A 21975-nucleotide genomic window follows, 5' to 3' on the forward strand; every position below is an offset into this window, starting at 1 on the left:
TTGCTTCATTTTAGCTAATCCTGGCCATCTGGAACCTCAGTCATCATTTGAACATTTCATTTAACTACTTTGTAAAAGTTTTCTAGTTAAGGAAGAATGGGAAATATCCAACGGAAGGCTGGAGAACGTTGCTGATTCATGTATTCCTGAGATGAGATAGTCACTTTACCTATTGAACACTGTCCATCTAGCATATGAATCAACAGCCTCTTCTCTTGACTTTGTTTTAATTCAGCTTTTTTAGTAAAGTATGCAACAATGTTGATTATGATGGACATTTTTCAGCTGAAAAAACATTTGGTCGTTCCTCCTAGCCTAACATTCAAAACCTCTAAATCAATGGTTCTCAAAGCATGGTCTCCAGTCTACTGGCAACGGCATTACCTGGAAGCATATCAGATATGCAAATTATTGGACGCCACTCCAGATCTACCAGCAATCTGTGTTTCAACAAGTCTTCTAAGTGATTCAGATGGATGATATGATTTGAGAACCACTGCTCTGAGACGTGCTCCAGTCAGCCTTTTCAGGCTCACTTTTGTCTACTTGCCTGTGAATAACCTACAATTCCATTAACTTTACTTTTATTTTTATAGTGATATGTGGATATAGGAATATACATTTATGGGTATGTATTTTATATAAATATGATTTCTCTCTTCAGGCCTTGGCCATGCTCTCTACAGCACCTAGATTATACTTTCTCCTCCACCATCCTGAGCCAGTCTCTAACATTTGACTTAAAAACCACTATTGAAGAAAACCTCTCCCCATCCCTCACTAGATACACCTGTTCACATCTCCAAAACTTGGTCACATATTTTAATGGAATTTGTTGTACTTAGTAGTGATTGAGAGTTTATTATTTTTTAAAAATCCAGTTTGTCAGTATCCACAATATATCTGGCATTGTACTAGCCATCATGGGCACAATACAGAACAAGGCAAACATTGCTACCCTCATGAAACTTATACATCAGTTGGGGGACACTTTCACTTTTTCCCACCTTCTGTCCTAGATCATTTTCTCTTTGAGGCACACAGGTGTCCTATGCTTCTTGGTATCTCCTAGGCTATATTAAGTTATGGTGAGCAAAGTGGAAAGCAATGTAATGGTTTTTGGTCTGTATACAATGCACCAGAACACAGTGCTGTCCTTGTGGCACCCCACTCTTAAGAGATAATGACACATGATAGCACATACAGAGGACAAAGAGCCCCTGCTATTGGTGAAAAGTCCCTCATCTAAACCAGGGGTCCTCAATCTCGGCACTACTGACATTATATACCAGTATTGTTACTGGGGGCTGCTCTATGCACTGCAGGACGTTGAGCAGCGTTCCTGACTTCTACCCGCTGGGTGACAGTAGCATCTACTTCCCAATTGTAGCAACAACAACAAAGTCTCTAGACATTGTTAAATGTCCCGTGGTGAGCAAATTCACCCCCAGTTGAGAGCAATAGGAAATTTTTTATCTGCAGAAAGTAAGACTTCAGAGAAATGTAAAAGCGCTCTTCAGATGCCTCTAGAGCGACTATGCAGAAAAAGAATTAGATAGAATTTAATTTAAAAAGAGGAAAAAACTGGAGGTTATCGAAAACTGATTCTTAGAGAAAACTTTCTTAACTTTAGGATGCCCTTAAGTTTGGAATGTACTGCAGTAGGACTGGGTGAATTCCAAGTCCCTAGCAAAATTAAGCATGCTTGGATACACACTTCATTTTGGAGGGGATGTATTAGTCCATTTTCACACTGCTGATAAAGAGACACCCAAAACTGGGCAATTTGCAAAAGAAAGAGGTTTAATGGACTCACAATTCCATGTGACTGAGGAGGTCTCAGAATCATGGCAGGTTAAAGGAACATCTCATATGGTGGCAGACAAGAGAAGAGAGCTTGCACAGGGAAACTCCCCTTTATAAAACCATCGGAACTTGTGAGACCCACTTGCCATCATGAGAACAGCATGGGGAACACCTGCCCCCATGATTCAACCACCTTCTACTTGGTCATTCCCACAACACATGGGAATTGTGGAAGCCACAGTACAAGATCTGGTTTGGGTGGGGACACAGCCGAATCATATCCTTCCACTCCTGGCCCCTCCCAGATGTCATGTCCTCACATTTTAAAACCAATACTGCCTTCCCAACAGCACCTCAAAGTCTTAACTCATTTCAGCATTAACTCAAAAGTCCACAGCCCAATGTCTCATCTGAGACAAGGCAAGTTCCTTCTGCCTATGAGCCTATAAAATCAAGAGAATTTAATTCCTAGATATGATGAGGGTACAGACATTGGATAAATACAGCCATTCCAGATGGGATAAATTGACCAAAACAAAGAGGCTACAGGATCCACGCAAGTCTCAAATCCAGCAGGGCAGTAAAATCTTAAAGCTACAAAATGATTTCTTTTTGAATCCATGTCTCACATCCAGGTCATGCTGATGCAAGAGATAGATTCCCACGGTCTTCAGCAGCTCTGCCTCTGGCTTTTCAAGGTACAGACTCTCTCCCATGTGCTTTCACAGGCTGGCATTGAGTGTCTGTCACTTTTCCAGGTGCATGGTGCAAGCTGTCAGTGGATCTACAATTCTGGGGTCTGGGGATGGTGGCCCTCTTTTCACAGCTCTGCTAGGCAGTGCCCCAGTAGGGACTTTGTGCAAGGGCTCCAACACCACTTCTCCCATCTGCATTGCTCTAGCAGAGGTTCTCCATGAGGATCCCGCCTTTGCCGCAAACTTCTGCCTAGGCATCCAGGCGTTTCAGTACATCCTCTGCAACCTAGGCAGAGGTTCACAAACCTTAATTCTTGACTTCTGTCCACCTGCAGGCTCAACACCACATGGAAGCTGCCAAGGCTTGGGCTTGCGCCCTGTAAAGCCACAGCCCAAGCTCTGTCTTGGCCCCTTTTAGCCATGCCTGGAGTCACTGAGACACTGGGTACCAAGTCCCTAGGCTGCGCACAGCACAGGGACCCTGAGCTCAGCTCATGAAATCATTTTTTGCTCTTAGGCTTCCGGATCTGTGATAGGAGGAGCTGCCATGAAGACCTCTAACATGGGCTGGAGACATTTTTCCCCTTTGTCTTAGGGATTAACATTCAGCTTCTCATTACTTATGCAAATTTCTGCAGCCATCTTGAATTTCTCCTCAGAAAATGGGATTTTTTTTTTTCTATTGCATTGTCAGGCTGCAAATTTTCCAAACTTTTATGCTCTGCTTCCCTTATAAAACTAAATGCCTTTAACAGCACTAACGTTGCATCTTGAATGCTTTGCTGCTTAGAAATTTCTTCCACCAGATAACCTAAATCATCTCTCTCAAGTTCAAAGTTCCACAAATCTCTAGGGCAGGGGCAAAATGCCACCAGTCTCTTTGCCAAATCATAACAAGAGTCACCTTTGCTTCAGTTCCCAACAAATTTCTAATCTCTGAGACCACCTCAGCCTGGATTTTATTACCCATATCATTATTAGCATTTCAGTCAAAGCCACTTACAAGTCTCAAGCAAGTTCCAAACTTTCCCACATCTTCCTGTTTTCTTCTGGGCCCTCCAAACTCTTCCAACTTCTGCCTGTTACCCAGTTCCAAAGTCACTTCTATATATTTGGGGGTATCTTTTCGGCAGAACCCCACTCCTAGTATTAATTTTCTGCATTAGTCCTTTTTCACACTGCTGATAAAGACATACCCTAGGCTGGGCAATTTACAAAAAAAAGGAGATTCAATAGGCTCACAGTTCCATGTGGCTGGGGAAGCCACACAATCATGGTGAAAGGTGAAAGCCATTTCTCACAGCAGCAGGCAAGAGAAGAGAGATTGTGCAGGGAAACTCCCCTTTATAAAACGATTAGATCCTGTGAGACCCGGTCAGCATCATGAGAACAACACAGGAAAGACCCACCCCCATGATTCGACCACCTCCCACCAGGTTCCTCCCACAACATATGGGAATTGTGGGAGCCACAATCCAAGATGAGATTTGCATGGGGACACAGCCAAACTGTGTCAGGGGACTTGGGGATTTCATGATTCTCAGCATCCTTCAAGTTCTGAGATTCAGTATTTGTATGTTTTGATTGTTTCCAAAGTGGCTTTTCAATGAGAGAGGGAGCTGAGTGAAGTAATAAGAGGCTTATGTCCTGGCTCTTGAGTCAGACTACCTGGGCTAGATGCCAGGTCGGTCTTTACCACCTGTGAGACTGAGCAAATTTCTAACACTCCTGTGCTTCCCTTTCCTCATCTGTGAAATGGATACATTTATTGTTCCTGTCTCAAAAGTATTACGTTTGTGCAAAAGTATTTTAATGGCAAAATCCATGATACTTTTGCACCAACTTAATAGTTGTGAGGATTAAATGAGATCAAACGGGCAGAGTCCTTGGTAAGTAAAGAAGTAGTACCTATTATTATAAAATCAGCCAGTGCATTTTGCCTTACCTCCCTCCAAAGAACTTGCAAATTTAATTAGCTAATTCTGTCTAGTGGTGGTGTATGTGTGTTGCAGGAACAGTTCATAATAGGTCAGTTTTCTTTTTGTTATTAGCAGGGCATTACAATCCAAATATAGGAATTGAAAATCAACCGCATATATAAAAGTCAAGCTATCAGATTTCTGTCTAGTTTTATCTACTGACAAATATTAAAATTTTAAGGAAGCACCATTAGTTAACACTAGAACTCAATTTTTATTAATCACTTTATTCAGTGGTGTTTATTTTCACCTACTTAATTTAGATTCTTGAGTCCAGCCTTCAGAGGATGTTTACTTTTTTAGATTTTTTTGCTTGAAAGAAAATATCAGAAAGACGTTGGAAGGATATGAGGTGACTTATTTAGGTCTGCTTTCACAAGGGTGCCAGGCCTTGGTATGAATCTTGAGCACATAAAGTTAAGTAGATGCTGGAGTTTGAGCTCCATATAAGAACCTTATATTCTATACTCAATGCCACTTACAAATCAAATCATGTTTACCATAACACAGTGTACAAGACTGAAGAAGATATAGAAGACAAAATGCAAATAAAGCATACACCTAGACATAATTTAATATTTCTCTTATTCATATTCTTGCCTATCACTAACAATTTACCTAATCTAATTTAAATTGAAGTAAAATAAAATCCTTTTCCCCCTTTACTTATTGATAATTAAAAAAATAGATAAAGGATTTTTTCTAGGCTTGCCTAACCACCCCAGATCCTGCAACAGTAACTTTCTACGTCTGTGTTTGGGTGTGTTTCGATGTATTCCACCTTAGCCCCCTACAGGATGGGCTCACTGTTCAAGCGCTTTATTTCTGGCATGCACTTTCCAGGAAAACTGACTGTATATGTAAAATGTGTAAGGTGGCCGGGTGTGATGGCTCATGCCTATAATCACAGCACTTTGAGAGGCTGAAGCTGGTGGATCACTTGAGGCCAAGAGTTTGAGACCAGCCTAGCCAACATAGTGAAACCCCATCCCCACTAAAAATACAAAAATTATCTAGGTGTGGTGATGCATTCCTGTAGTCCCAGCTACTCAGAAGGCTGAGGCAGGAGAATCAATTGAGCCTGGGAGGCGGAGGTTGCAGTGAGCTAAGATTACACAAGCACTATACAGCCTGGGTGACAGCAAGATCCTGTTTCCAAAAAAAAAAAAAAAAAAAAAAGTGTAAGAGACTGGTAAAATGTGTACTACATTCGTAGTATCCTCTTTTAAGTTGCATTTTAAAAGGAAACTGGTTGCCACTATTTAATTCTATGTAGCAGCAGCTCCTAGGAATCTAGGGTAAAGCAAATTAAATCGTAGAACATTTGGACAGCAGAATGTAGGGCAGTATTGTTCATGGTATGTTCATTATGTCAAGGGAAACTGGCAATATCCCGGGCCGTGCTAGACTTAGAAATAAAGGCTTTTATAAAAACGTTATGAGCACCAATATAACCATACATTTTAAAGCCCTTTTTTGTAAATTCTTTTATTTTCCTAACATAACCCTCTAAACATCCACATCCATTTATGGAAATCAAAGAATGTTCTCAGGTAAGACATCCTGCTTTCTCAAATGTACTTTTTATCCTGTAAGATATCATTTATCTATTTAAAAATTTTTAAATTTTATGGGAACATAATAGTTGTACATACTTATGGAGTACATGTGGTATTTTGATAGGAGCATACAACGTGTAGTGATCAATTGGGATAATTGGGATATCCAACCCCTCAAGCATTTATCATTTCTTTATGTCGGGAACATTCCAAATCTACTCCTCTAGCTGTTCTGAAAGATACAATAAATTATTGTTAATTATGGTCACCCTGTTGTGCTGCACAAACATCTTATTTCCACTATTTAATTGTATTTTTGTATGCGTTTGCTGACCCCTCTTCATATCCCCGCTACATGCTACCCCTCCCAGCCTGTGGTAACCATCATTCTACGTTTTACCTCAATGAGATAAGTTTTCTTAGCACCGTCACATGAGTGAGAACATGCAGTATTTATCCTTCTGTGACTGGCTTATTCACTTAACATAATGTCCTCCAGTTCCATCCATGCTACTGCAAATGATAGAATTTTATTTTTTTGTGGCAGAATAATATCCCATTGTGTATCTATATATATCACATTTTCTATATTTATTTGTCCACTGATAGATTCTTAGGTTTGTTCCTACCTTGGTTGTGGTGAATAGTGCCCTGAAGGATATTTAATTTGACCTTGTCTTTTGGAATTTTTGGATTTTTGTAACATTGGCGATCCAACCAAAATTTCTGAAATCTGCTCTTTATGTGGCAACATCTCAGCACCTAGTTATGAACCTTGACAATTATATTGATTATGCAACAAAGATAGGGCAGAATTCATTCCTCATTTATCCCTCTATTGCCTTTTGGGGATAATAGAAGAAAGGATGTCAAAACTTGAGCTATGATCTGAAAGTATATTGAATAAAACAAAAATATATTTTTACTTAGAAAAAAAGTATACTATGAAAGATACATCTGGCATTTAAGCCAGTTTTACTGTTCTGTGTGAGGCAGAATACTTCACTTACAAGCAACAGAGATTGCCTTTAACCAACTGTATTGGTTTGCTAAAGCTGTCATAACAGATACCACAAACTGGATGGCTTAGAAAAACACAAACTTACTGTCTCACAGTTCTAAAGACTGAAAGTTTGAAATAAAGGTGTCAATAGGGCCATGATTCATCTGGAACCTGTAGGGGAAGGACAGTTTCTTGCCTCTTCCTGACCTTTGGTGGTTGCTGGTAACTTTAAGTGTTCCTTGGCTTATGGACGCATCACTCCAATACTCCTTCTCCTCATGGCCACCTTTCCACTGTGCATATCAGTTTCTGTGTCAAATTTTTCCTTTTCTTAAGGACATCAGTCACATTGAATTCAGGATCACCCTAAAGACCTTGTTTTACTTTGATTGCCTCTTTTACAACCCTATTTCTAAATAAGATCACATTCCAAGGTTACTGGGAGTTGGGGCTTCCAATGTATCTTTGGAAGAGGGAGGACACGGTTCAACCCATGACACCAGCTTCAGCAAAAAGATAATTTGTTGGAAAGAAATGAAGTGGTTTATTTAAAGAGAGAGCTAAGGAATGAGGACTTGATGGGTAAGAGCATGCTGCAAAAGATCCAAGGAGCAGGAAAGAATCCCCAGCCCTGCCATGGGGCTTCTGCTGGGATAAAGCGCTCTCTGTCGACTTGCCCATTTTGCATCCCTCTGCAGGGCATTGAGTCCCAGGAGAAAGTCTGATCACTTCACTCCTTGGCTAGAAAAGTCAGAATCCCAACATTTGTTTTCCCAATAACACCATAGCAACAGCAAAGAGATAACTCTTGAAGGATTTGGAGTGCTATTAACAAGAGAAAGGAGGAAGGATGTTAAATGGAAAGAGACTTGCCCCCCAATAGGAAATCAAGAAGGAAACAAAATTTGAAAAAAAAAAAAAAGAGTATATTTCATCCACTTCAAATTCATCATTAATTCTATGTTAATAATAAACCTTTGATGATTATAAATATCACCATTCAGAAAAATTTGCCACTCATATAATTTGCCTTCCTTGTAAGCCAGCAGTGTGGAGGGAATCCAGCTGATCAGGATTCTTTCAATAACTGAGTTTTCTTTAGCTTGACTTTGCAGCCATGTCAGAATTATAACAGAGACAATGGTTTTTCTGAGCAAGCCACTCTCCCATTCCTTGATCTGTTGTTTCTTGCACTCTGTCCCAGGTCAGGATGCCCCATCAAGCTTCCAGCTACAAGGAGCTCTTGGAACAATGCAGTCAGCTACTTCTCAGTGCCTTGTAGGAGAGGGGATATTTCTCCTCTCTCTGCTTTTGAGGCACCTGTTCCTCATGCTCCAACACTGGGCCCTCCTCATTCCACCCTCTCTCTCAACCCATCCTACTACCACCTCTTCAAAGAATGTAGCCATTGTTATGTTAGTTATGCTTTGAATTAAGAAAAGAAAAGAAGAGGTGGGAAAAATTAACAAAGTGAACTGCATAAAATGAGGGGTGTATGGGGGTGGTTCATCATTAAATGATAAAAACCTTAGAGAATAGACTTAGTCTCCAGGCTCTTTTGCGTTTATATTTTTTAACTCTCCCAAAGAGAAATAGATGATAGATCTACTGTAGCATTCTGCCTCTTGTGAAATTCTGCGCCATGCCTGGGCATGGAAGAGGTGATTTCCAAGGCCATAATAATATGCAGGAACGGTCTAGGAGTTACAGGCCAGACTGGTTTTTTTTTGTTTTTGTCTTTTTTTGAGATGGAGTTTCGCTCTTGTTACCCAGGCTGGAGTGCAATGGCGCGATCTTGGCTCATAGCAACCTCCGCCTCCTGTGTTCAGGCAATTCTCCTGCCTCAGCCTCCTGAGTAGCTGGGATTACAGGCACGCGCCACCATGCCCAGCTAATGTTTTGTATTTTTAGTAGAGACGGGGTTTCACCATGTTGACCAGGATGGTCTCGATCTCTTGACCTCATGATCCGCCTCGGCCTCCCAAAGTGCTGGGATTATAGGCTTGAGCCACCGCGCCCAGCCCCAGGCCAGACTGTTAAGTGGGCAAGTTGTACCTCTTTCTGGAGGCAGGAAGAAAAAGGAAGATCATAGACAGAACATGGAATCAAAAAAGTGTGAGCACTGAGTCCCATGAGAGAGGTCAGACTCTAATAAATGGAATTGGGGTGTCTCATCCAGTAGACAGGAAATGATGGAGCAGAAAATATTCAAAATTTTACGTTCTTAACATCCCAGAGACAGTTAAATGGTTTGTCCCAGGAGTGATGCATGTTAATTCTGTTCATGATTCATTGGTCAGAACCAGTCGCTTGGTCCCACCCAACCATAAAGGAGGCCAGGAGGTATACGCGTTTAGAAGGTGGAAATTGGGTATCCTTAGCACACAGCAGTAATGATTCACACTTGTCAAAATGCAAGCTCCAGGTTGTTCACCAAGACGCTCTGATTCAGGAGATCCTTGGGATCTGCATTTTAAAAAGGCTTCCTCAGGTGAGTTTGATATAGCATGGCAGGGATGGGGAGATGGCGGGGAATCCGTGAACTACAATTAAAAAAAAAAACACTGGGCCGGGCGCGGTGGCTCAAGCCTGTAATCCCAGCACTTTGGGAGGCCGAGGCGGGTGGATCACGAGGTCAAGAGATCGAGACCATCCTGGTCAACATGGTGAAACCCCCGTCTCTACTAATGGTGCAAAAAATGAGCTGAGCATGGTGGCGCGTGCCTGTAATCCCAGCTACTCCGGAGGCTGAGGCAGGAGAATTGCCTGAACCCAGGAGGCGGAGGTTGCGGTGAGCCGAGATCGCGCCATTGCACTCCAGCCTGGGTAACAAGAGCGAAACTCCGTCTCAAAAAAAAAAAAAACAAAAAAAAAAAAAAACAAAAAAAAAAAACACTGACTTAGAGTTCCACTTCCATGTAGGCAGGTGATCAAGGGGAAAAGGACAAATCGGAGATACAGTGGTTAGAGCTCAGATGTAGGGCTATGCCTGGGTCACCTCAAGTGGTAAACAAATAGGCTACAGGTGCCTGGACACTGAGGCCCAGAGGGCTGAACAGAAGCTCCTCAGTGCACAGGCATCAGGATAGTGTTGGAACAGTGCCTGAGACAGAACAGAAATTCTGGTGTGTGTGGAGCTCCTCCAGATATTGGGAGATGGAGAGGACCGTGGGGCTAACTGCAGGCAATGATTCTCAGATGTGATCCAAAGTATATATTAATATTTATGTTAACAGAAACTCACAGGCCAGTATATGATATTGTATTATATAATCATTTTTTCCTCTGTTCTTTCCTCCCTTCTCTCTTTCTTCTTTTCCCTTTCCTCTACCACTTGCTCTCCTCTTTCACCCTTTATCATTTCTTTTATTCTTTTCTTATTTTTATTCTGTTTCCCCTCCAACTCTTCTCCATGTTTGTTCCTCTCTATCCCTTGCTCCATCCCCTCTTCCTCCCACTTCTCTCTTATATGTTCTTTCCTTCCCATTCTTCCTTGTCCATGCCTATGCTGTGCCCTCTATTCTCTCTCTAGGTATTACGCCATCTGCTGCCAGCCTTTGGTCTATAGGAACAAGATGACCCCTCTGCGCATCGCACTCATGCTGGGAGGCTGCTGGGTCATCCCAACGTTTATTTCTTTTCTCCCTATAATGCAAGGCTGGAATAACATTGGCATAATTGATTTGGTGAGTATACACACAGGCCCCACTGGCTTACTGTCTGATCACCTTTACTTGGGATTCCTAAATGAATAAATAATATTAGATTGGGTATTCTAAGAAGTGGTCTGAGTGATAGCTTTTAAAAAAAAAAAAAAGCTAACACTTTTGAATGTTTATTGACAAAGATCCTCTCCTTAACCCAACTATAGTCAGACTTTTCTGAATCCTTATCACAACTAGGTCTTGGCTTTTGGACTTTTATGTCCGTTTTTGCATCACTCAATTTTAGTAAAAATCTTGCTAAGTTGGCTTAGCCAGAATCCCCTACCCTTGATATTTGATCGGGTTCTTCCTCCTCCACCATCTCCCAGGTGATGTCTGATCACCTTGCCCTGTCTTCAGCAAGAGGCCTGCTAGGTTTGTTTAGCCATAATCCCCTCTTACTCCTGATGTTTCCTATTGGTAATTTTCCATTCACTGACCCCCACTCCCCATGCTGTTTGGCTATAAATTTCCACTTTTCCTTGTTGTGTTTCAGTTCTCTTTTCTACTGCAAAACCCCATCACAGTAGTCCCTATAACCTATCTTGATGGTCCTGAATAAAGTCTGCTTTCCTGTTTTAACAAATGTCATGAATAATTTTTTCTTTAACATAGTTGTATACCAAAGAGTATGCTAAATACTTTATATATAATCTTGAAAATCTGTCTGTGGGGAAAGTATAGTTCTTTCCCCATTTCTCAGATGAGAAAACCTAGGCTCACAAGCTTATGCAGGTTAAGGTTAAGTAACATGCCCAATGTCACAGAGATTGTAGAAAACTGGACAAGTATTCAAAGCTCAGACTCCAGGGCCTGTGGCATGTCATTTGTCCCAAAAGGTCTTTATTCCATTTTACGTTGAGAGTCTATAAGGCTGATGAATTAGTTCATTTTCGCATTGCTGATAAAGACATACCCCAGATTGGGTAATTTACAAAGAAAAAGGAGCTTAGTGGACTCACAGTTCCACATGGCTGGGGAGGCTTCACAATCATGGTGGAAGGTGAAAGTCATGTCCTACATGGCAGCAGATAAGAAAGAATTAGAGCTAAGGAAAGGGGTTTCCCAATATAAAACCATCAGATCTCATGATATGTATTCACTACCATGAGAACAGTATGGGGAAACCACCTCCATAATTCAGTTATCTCCCACCAGGTCCTTCCCACAACACATGAGAATTATGGGAACTGCAATTCAAGATGAGATTTGGATGGGGGTGGCACAGCCAAAATGGATGGGTATGGCACAGCCAAACCACGTCAGCCGACATGGACCTGAGGAAAATATGTCATGTGCGTAGAGGCTGCCAGGGAATGAAGAGAGCCCAAGGCTAGACGTTGAAAAAACTAAGCCCTGAGCCCAGCTCTGAACTGTCTCACTTACTGAAGGGCTGTGATCAGAGGATCTGTTGGTCCTCAGTGGGGAAAAATGTCTACCAGTGATCTAGGAGAGCATGCAATATATGCCAGGCATTATTCCAATCCCTGTGTATTGATTCTCCAGATAAACATAAGTAATGAATATGTGTGTGTGTGTGTGTGTGTGTGTGTGTGTGTGTGTGTGTGTGTAGAGAGAGAGAAAAAAAAACTATTGTTAAGTAATTGGTTCATGTGGTTATGGAGGTTTACCAGTATCAAGAACTACATTCAGCAAGCTAGAGCCCCAGAAAAGCCAATAGTGTAGTTCCTGTCCAAATGCAGGCACACTAGAGCCCCAGAAAAGCCAAATGTTTTAGTTTGAGTCCAAAGGCAGGAAAAAACTGATACCACAGCTGGAAGGCAGTAAGGCAGCAAGAGTTCCCTGCTATTCAAACCTTCAATGGATTGCATGAGGTTCACCTGCATTGAGAAAGGCAGTCTACTGATTCACATGTTAATTTCATCCAAAAATTTCCTCATTGACACACCCAGAATAATGCTTGACTAAATGTGTTGATACCCCATGGCCTGGTCAAGTTAACACATAAAATTAACTGTCTTACTCTGTCTAGATACAAACTTTTAAGAGTCCTTCAGCTTTGACATACTAAACTTATAATGAAAATCAACTATGGTCTGGATTCATTAGCAGGAACCTATGTTCCATAAGGAAGTTGCCAGGCACTCACTTTAAAATTGGTCCCAGGATACATGGAGATGTGGGAAGGGAAGTGAAGAGGAGCGATTGAGAGCAACAGAACCCTCAAGAGAGGGAGCTGCCCTTTCCTCTTTCCACTTCATTCTTAGCTCTTAGTCCTGCCTTGTTCCTTTTCAAGGATAAAACTCTAAACCAAGCCCTGAGCCAGGATTTGCATGTGGTATGTCAGAACAAGTATTCCTTGGGATTATGAAAGAAATGCTGGAGGCAAGAGAGTGAAATCAAAGGGTGACTGCATGGATGTTTTTTGAATTCTATCCAATTTATTTTAAACTGTCAGTTTTATCATTCTTGGAGGAAACGAAATCCAAATTTTCAACAATTATTATTGCTCCAAGATTAATAATGGCCAGTAAATGTTGAACACTTAGTATGTATGTGAGAAGCCCCCTGTTAATCATTATTCCTGTGAATCTCACTTAGGCCTTACAACATTATGAAGTAGATCCTATTATAATCCTCATTTTATATGTCATCAAACCTTGGATCAGGGAAATTATTCACTAAAGTCATTGGCAGGAAATAGTAGGGACTGTATCTGAGCCCAGGCTTTGGATTCCAGAGTCTATGCTCTTAATTTTTATGCTAAACTTATTCCCTAATGGAGAATATCTTTGGAAGCATATGCTTCTGTGCATTGGGAACTTCTAATGAGGGATCAGCACTTTTACCTCCTGGCATAGAACTTCTAAAGCAAATAACCCAGAAAGTTTGTATTCATTTAGAGTGAGCCAAAGGCATTGCCTATTTAATTTTAATCATGGTTTAAAATGGACCCTAATTCACCTAAATGGGAAATGGAGCATCTGTTCACTGTTAACATTCCTAATATTCATAATTTGTCCACTGATTTGCACACCAAACCTGCCTAGAGAGATACTAGCACAACCCACATGGTCACAAAATACATATGGCTGATTCTTCTTGTTGGCGGCAATTAAATTTCATAAAGTCACTGCAAGCACTGAACTGGCAAATACTGAATCTTTGCTTTCAGGAGAAAATACAGGATTAGGTTCCTGTGAGTCTCTGGTCACAACATTTTCATCAGCCAGTCAATGTATAACCTTATTTTATGTGTGTTTCTGTTTAAAAACTCCTATTTAATTTATACTGTTGACTCATTTAGCATTGCACTCATGGATGGACAAGGCACTATAACTCGTGCCTGAATGAAGCTTGTCTAAAGCATGTATTTTCTCTGTAAAGCACATCACAGGCTTTTTGTAATTATCAACACAAGATAGCACTTCAGCACTACACTTAGGGTCCATTTTAAACCATGAAATCACCATCAAAAAGCACAAAAAGGCAAAATATGTGCCCGCAAATAACAAAAGGGACACCTGTTGAAGTGAAACAAGATGATAGAGCATCGCCTTGTTTGACTTCAGCTGGAAACACACCTCTCAGGAAACAAATTTTCCACTGCTTTGTGTGCATTCATGTCTACAAATGACCACAGAGGCACTGTGAAAGCACCTCCAGTATTGATTTGAGGGATTTTGGGGGTTACAAATAAATTTTAGTGAGTGGATGAATCCACAGAGATGGAATCCATGCATAATGATGACCAACTGTATACTCCCACCTATAAACCTGCACATACATGCAAGTACAGATACCCAAGGCAGGAAGCAACTCCAGGGACTTTCTTCCTTTGCTTAATGGAATCAGCTGTGCTTTTAAAGCTAAGCTTGCTAGAAATGTTCTATTCCACCCCTAGATTTTACAAATTGTTAACCACACCAACCCAGTCTAGGGTTGTTAACATAACAGGAAAGAAACAGCCTAAAAATTCAAAGTGTTCACATTATAATTTTCTCAATTATGTTCCTAAACCTGCTTTCTCTTTTCATCATCACTATTTATTAAATATTTATAGATAATATACTAAATGCTTCACATGTTTTAATCTCATCTAACCAATACATTATTACTATGTTTAATAGTCATTTTATAAGGAAAATCTTATAACTTCAAAGTCTAAGCTCATAACAGCTGCATTATTTATTCAATTACTCATTCAAGAAATAATTGAATGCCCCCTATGTTCCATAGGTAACGTGGTAAAAAATTTTCAGTTCATATGGCATTCAAAATCTAGTGAGGAGAAAGTACAATATATTTCAGGTGTTATATTTTATTTTTTAAAAAAGAAAAACACAAAAACAAGTAAAAACTGAGTGATGGGAAGATATTATTTTACATGTAACATTCACCTTCCTTAATAAAATATTCCTGGAGCAGAGTCCTGCAGGAAGAGAGAAAGCAAGGCATGTAAGCATCAAGAAAAAAAGTGTTTTGGAACAAAATTACAATAATCATAAAGTCCCTTGAGCAGGAGCATGCTTGGGTAGTTCAGGGAATGGCCTAGAAGATTACAGACAGCAGTGAGCAAGGAGGAAATTGGTAAGAAAAGTAGAGGTCAGAGAGGTAGCCTGGAGTCAGATTATGGCTACTCAGAGTGTGATAGAAGAAGCTTTCAAGGGTTTGGACGAGAGGAATGACATTATTTGCCCTGTGTTTTAAAAGAATCATTCTGGCTACTCTGTAGAAAATGACTGTGGAATGGCAGAGAATAGTGACAACATTTAGGAAGGAATTACAATTATCATGGCAAGTGATGATGCTAACATGGACCAGGATGATAGCAATTTGAGGTGGTGAGAAATTGTCAGATTTTACATATTCTTTTGCTCTTTAAGTATTTATTGAGCCCCAACCATATTTGAGTATCTAATTCAGGTGCTTAGGGTACATTATTAAACAGTATAGACAATGACCCACTTCCTTGTAAAGTTTATATTCTAACAAAGAGAGGCAGACAACAAGTGATGAGATGAAAACAAATAGAGGAGGTTAAAAATAAGCAGATATCTAGGATGTTAAAAGATGATAAATGGTAGGAAAAATCAGGTGAATGGGATAGCAGATTGTAATATTAAATAAGGTGTTAGACCAGGCTTTATTGAGAAGGTGATATTGGAGTTAAGCCTTTAAGGAGGTGGGGAATTGTGCTTGTGGATATCTCAGGGAATATACCATGCCAGAAAAATGGCTAGTGCAAAGGTGCTGTGACGGAATATTCCTATCATATCAATTTTAGTGTAGCTGTTGCAGAGTAAATGAAGCAGGGAAATGTAGGAAAGGAAGTTAAAAAATATATAGGAGAAAGATAGTGTAGGACCTTTCAGGTTATTTTAAGAGCGTTGACTTTTACTATGAGAAAAATGGGGAGCCATTGCAGAGTATTGAGCTCTGACATGACCTGAATTGTCTTGTTAAAGATTCTTTCTGGTTTTTTTTTCTGTTAAAAAAGCAGTCAGTAAGGGAGTCTGTTGAAATAGTGTGACAGATGAGTCACAGTCGTGCTCCAACCTCTGTGATAACAATCAAGACTGTGATTTAGAATCTGGATATATTTTGAAGATTCAACCAACAGGGTTTTAAAAAATTAGAAGAATGTGAAAGAAAAACCTAAGTCAAACATCATCTAAGATTTTAGACAAAAAACTAGAAAATTAGAGTGAGTGACCATCAATCCAGGTGGGAATACTGTGTGTAAATTAGGGTTTATGGGGTGGGGAGAGTTAAATGCTTGGCTTCCACAACATACATTTGAGATATCTATTAGATATGCAAGTGGAGATGTCAAGTAAGCAGCTTGATATCAAATTCTGCAGTTCATAGGAGGTCCTGACGAGAAAGAGAAAAAAGTGGGGCATTCTTAAAGATTAAATATCATCTAAATCCATATGACTAAATGAGATCACCTGAGGAATGCACGTAGATAGAGAATAGAAGCAGTCTAAGGAATGCAGAGCAGTAAAGGACAGTTGGAAGGAGCAGCCAGGGAGGAAGAAAACAAGTAAAGAGAAAATTGTCTTGGAAGCAAATATGCCTTAAAACATATTGTAAGGAAGGACAGAGAATTGTGTTTCTATATAAGGTGGGAACTGTCATGAGCATGACTATCAAAGCTAAATAAAACACACTGAATTAAATAGAAAATATGAAGATTAAATAAAATACTGTTTGAAAGATTGGAAAGTAACTGAGGCAAATAAGACTTGAGTAGCCATACGCTCCAAGAGAAAAAGGAGACCTCTGCTATTTCCACAGGGGCCTTTACTAAGTCATCTAAGGCCTGTGCAAAAGTAATTGTGGTTTTTGCCATTGAAAGTAATGCATTAAACACAACATAAACATGGTTGAGGTGTGCTTTTTATATTCTATCTGCTTGCCAGAAGAAAATCAAATTCTTCCTGGAATAGGCTGCCACCTCTAGACTTTACTGTTCACATGCTTAATGTTAACTGTACTTTTTAATACATAATGTCTGTCCTTTAATTAAGTCACCAGGCCTTGTAAGAAGCAAGACTAAATGACTAAAACTAAGAACATAGACACACAACAGAAGCAGTTTTATAGGCAATCTGGATAATGGAGTCATTAGAAAAGGAGCAACTACAAAAAAAAAAAAAGGAATTGGATGGAAATATTACAACTAATAAATTCAGTAAAATAAATAAGTATAATAATAAATTTAATAGTAGATTTGACATATCTGAGAATACCTGTAGTAAACCGGAACTTAAGTGATATCATTTTTTCATCATGATAAAAATATCAATTCAAGATGCTACTATACTATAACCTTGTGAAAAAAATCCAGGTAGAAGCACATAGAAATAAACGAGTAAGATTTTATTGCAGATCATTCTGGTATATATGTATCATATCAGAATATATATAGTGTGTGTGTGTGTGTGTCTCTATATATACACTTCTACGTATAGTGTGTGTGTATATATATATGTGAGTTTTATATATACATATATCAAATACAGAAAAGTTCTGACATTCATATAATTAGTAATCTATTTGAAGAGAGAGAGAATGGGGCAAATGCAATATTTGTAGAAATAGTGCCTAAGAATTTTCCAAAACAGATAAAAGCCATTAGTCACAGATTCAAGAAACTCTCTCTACAAAGCCCCAGCAGGTTCAACAAAGAAGAAAACTCTATCTAGACAATGCATTTTTAAAATCTGCTGAAAACAAAAGTTGATAAATCTCAAAAATAATTAGAGAAAAATGATAAATTTTATTTAAGTGGAAAAATAAAACTTACAGCTGACCATGCAATAAAATGAAAGAAGAAGACAAAGGAATGATGTGGTGAAAATCTACAACTTAGAATTCTATACCCAATGAAAATATGCTTTAAAAATTAAGATGATATTAAGACATTTTTAGGCAAACAAAAATGGAGGCAATTTTTCCACTCAGGGTTTTATACTGACTCTTACAGGAATTTTTCAGTCAAAAAGAAAATAATTCCAGACAGAAACACCATAATTCAGGACGGAGTGCAGAGCACTCAAAATGATGAAGATGTGGGTGGTGTAAGAGAACACTGACTATTAAAATAGCAATAATACAAATGTCTTGTGGGTTTTCAAATGTATGTAGAATTAAAATGCATGAAAACAATAGCATAAAAGGCAGGCATAGGGCAGGTAAATGGAGACAGACTGTTTGGGATCTTTGCATTGCCAAGGAAATTGTAAATGTATGAAATAGACTGTAATTAGTTTTTGACCCTAAAATAAAGATAATAAAAGAATTCACAACCAATAAGCTAACAGAGAAAGAGAATGTGTTAATTATAAAGTATTATTCCAGAATAAGCAATAAAGATGAAAACAAGGGACCAAGAAACAGAAGAGATTAATAGATATCAGTAAGATCATAGACAAATCTAAATCAATCTGTAATTTTAGTAAATACTTAATTATTAAAAGAATAGATGCTAAAAGACAAAGTTGTCAGACTGTATCAAAACAAAATAGGAATATATGCTGCCTGTAAAAGAAGCATATATCCTGTCACTAAATATAAAGTGACAGAAAAATTGAAAATGAAATAATAAAAATACATACACTATGCAAGTGATAATTCAAAGAAAGCTGGTATTACTCTACTATTGTGAGTGATAGCATAAATTTAAGGCAAGCAATATTACTTGAGATAGAAATATAGAAATATTTCTTGAACTGATAAAAATATCAATTAAAGAGGATGATACATGATAGCCTTATAATAGTCTATAAAACAAGATACTGAATGTGTAGATGAATAAAATAGTGTGTTTGCAAGTATATCATATAGGTGTATATTCTTCATAGCTTATGCATGTAAATAGTCACACATGCAGATTGATCCCAAGAAGGGTAAGTGACATCGTGTTAAGCAGTTCTCTTCAATCAAGAGCTATTTCTAGAGAAGGTTGATGACTAAGACCTGTCAGCAGGCAGTGTTCATAGTTGGTAGAAAAGTCCTTCAATCTTTAAGAAAAATTAGTGTGTCACAGGGTCCAGGACAAATAAGACTTATTTCAGGAATTTTAATGCAGTCATTGTAATTCATTGCATTGATAAAAGAAAGGAGAGAAAATTCACATGTTCATCTCATTACTGCCAAAATTTTTTGACAAAATTCAATACTCATACATGATTTTTTAAAAATCTGGATCAAACCAGGAATAGAAGGTAATTTCCTTAATCAAGTAGAGCTCCTTGACATACAATTTGTAGCAAATATCATACTTAGTAAATTATTGAAGGCTCACTCCCTAAAACTGGGGGTGAAACAATGTGTCACCTACTCTCACTTCCATTCAAAATTAGACAGGAGGTCCTATCAAATTTAATAAAGCATGAGAAAGTGGTATTAAGATTGAAAAAAGAAAAAAAAAACGTAACTGCCTTTATTTGCAGATCATTTGAGCATTTCCTGGAGAAAATTCAAAAGAATGTAAACATGAAATATTCATTGATATCTAACTTAGCAAAGTTGCTGAATACATAGCCAACTTATAATAAAAGTCCTCACGAAGTTCTACATATTAGCAGCAATTGGCAATAGGAATTTTAACATGGTACCATTTACAATAGAACAAAGACATAAAATACTTAGAAATAAATCTCACAAAAGATGTGCAAGACACAAAGAAAATTATAAAATGAAGTATTATTGAAATAAACTTAAAAAGACAAAGGGAAGGAATTACCATGTTAGTTAATTCAAAGGCTTAACATTGTAAAGATGTCAGTTTCCATAATCCTTTTCGTCTCATTCCAATCAAAATTCTAGGAGATTTTTATAGACACTGAGACATTATTTTAAATTTTATATGGAAATATTGAGATATAAGATTATCCAAGAGTCTTCAAGAAGAGAAACTACAGTTCAAAGACTTTTATAACCAGATACCTAAGATGTATGAAGTTATAAAAGTTAAAACAGTATATGCAGAGAGAGACAACTCAGAGAACAAACAGGAAATCCAAACATGGAGCCATGCATATGCAGTCCCCTGATTTATGACCAGGTTTACACCGCAATGCAACTAGCAAAAGATAGTCCTTTCAATACATGTTGTAGGGTCAATTGAATATCCATGTCTTGTGCATAATACTATACAGAAAAACTAATTTCAGGTAGGTAGAAGAGTTAAACATAAAACCTGGCCAGGCACAGTGGCTCATGCCTATAATCCCAGAACTTCGGGAGGCTGAGATGGACTGATAGCTTGAGCCCAGGTTGGAGACCATCCTGGGCGACACAATGAAACCCTACCTCTGAAAAAAATATATAAAAAATTAGCTGGGCGTGGTGGCTCATACCTGTAGTCCCAGCTACGAGGTAGGCTGAGGTGAGAGAATTGCTTAAGCCTAAGAGTCAGAGGTTGCAGTGAGCACAACTGCACTCCAGCCTGGGCAACCCTGTCCAAAAAAAAAAAAAAAGTGGGAGGAGAAGAAATGAAAAAACGAAACCAAAAATATTTTGTTTTTCTTCCAAGTCTCACTCTGTCACCCAGGCTGGAGTGCAGTTGTGCTCACTACAGCCTCTGACTCCCATGCTCAAGCAATTCTCCCACCTCAGCCTCCCTAGTAGCTGGAATTACAGGTGCCTGCCACCACACCTGGCTAATTTTTTATTTTTAGTAGAGACAGGATTTTTCCATGTTGGCCAGGCTGGTCTTAAACTCCTGGCCTCAAGCAATTTGCCTACCTCAGCCTCACAAGGTGCTAGGATTACAGGTGTAAGCTACCGCACCTGGCCAGTATCTTTATACTTAGAGGTAAACAAAGATTTCATAAACAAGATACAAAAAGTATTAACCAAAAGTATAAGTTCTTCAGAACTTTTTTCTATCACAAGATAGCAAAGTGAAAAGCCATGCTACAGAGTGATACATTTACAACACATAAATCTGACAAAAGACATCTAGAACATAAAAGAACTATTATATTAAAAATCAATAAGAAAGAGAGTCACAACTCAATTTTTAAAATGGGAAAAAACATGAATAATCAATACACAAGAGAGGATATTGAAAGGGCAAAACAGTGATTAACATGATTAGTTCTCGGGAAATGCACAGTAAAACTGCAATAAGAAACTGAAGGGTTGTAATGAACTTAGATTTGATTCAAGTTTATTGGATTTAATTCAAAATTACAGTGAAATAGCCATGACATAGTAAACAGGGAACAAAGATGCAGAAAGCAGGGCACGCTGAGTTTGAGGTGGCTTACTTGGATTGAAACTGAAGATACAGCTGCAAGAACTGAGATTGGCAAGATCTAGGCAATATTTCATCATTCTGAAGGCAATGCTCTGGTCCCATTGAAGGAACCAGAGTGCTAATCAAGAAACAGATGCAGAAACTCAGTCTCACATGCTTTCCAAAGGGAGTGATGTCAGTGCACTATAATTATGTGGATATGGATGCCCGGGATACTTTTCAGTAACAAAATATAAGACGAATTGTAATCTAAACTGGTGGAAAGAGTATAAAAAACACATGGAATATTTTACTTATGTGATCAAATAAACTTTAGGAACATCATCAGTAAATCCACAATGAGATACCACTACACACTGACAATAAATTCCAAGTGTGAAAATGTGGAGTAACTGGAACTCTCCTGCTCTCATGGTGGGAATATAAATCGATACAGTCCCTTTGGGAACCATTTGGCTGTATATCCAAGCTATGGCACAGCAATTTCAGTC

The 21975-nt window shown here is 38.8% G+C and overlaps 1 protein-coding gene across 4 annotated transcripts in view; it reads left to right on the forward strand.

The window, feature by feature from the left end:
- Window positions 1-21975, forward strand: part of HTR4 (5-hydroxytryptamine receptor 4) — a 198826-nt gene that overhangs the window by 116688 nt on the left and 60163 nt on the right. For all 4 annotated transcript variants that reach the window (XM_003933996.3, XM_003933995.3, XM_074379593.1 and 1 more), the window contains one exon: window positions 10575-10728. In XM_003933996.3, the coding sequence (XP_003934045.1) occupies window positions 10575-10728 (154 nt within the window). The remainder of the gene's footprint in view (window positions 1-10574; window positions 10729-21975) is intronic.

The sequence above is a fragment of the Saimiri boliviensis genome, chromosome 1, assembly GCF_048565385.1.
Source record: "Saimiri boliviensis isolate mSaiBol1 chromosome 1, mSaiBol1.pri, whole genome shotgun sequence".
Classification (NCBI taxonomy): Eukaryota; Metazoa; Chordata; class Mammalia; order Primates; family Cebidae; genus Saimiri; species Saimiri boliviensis.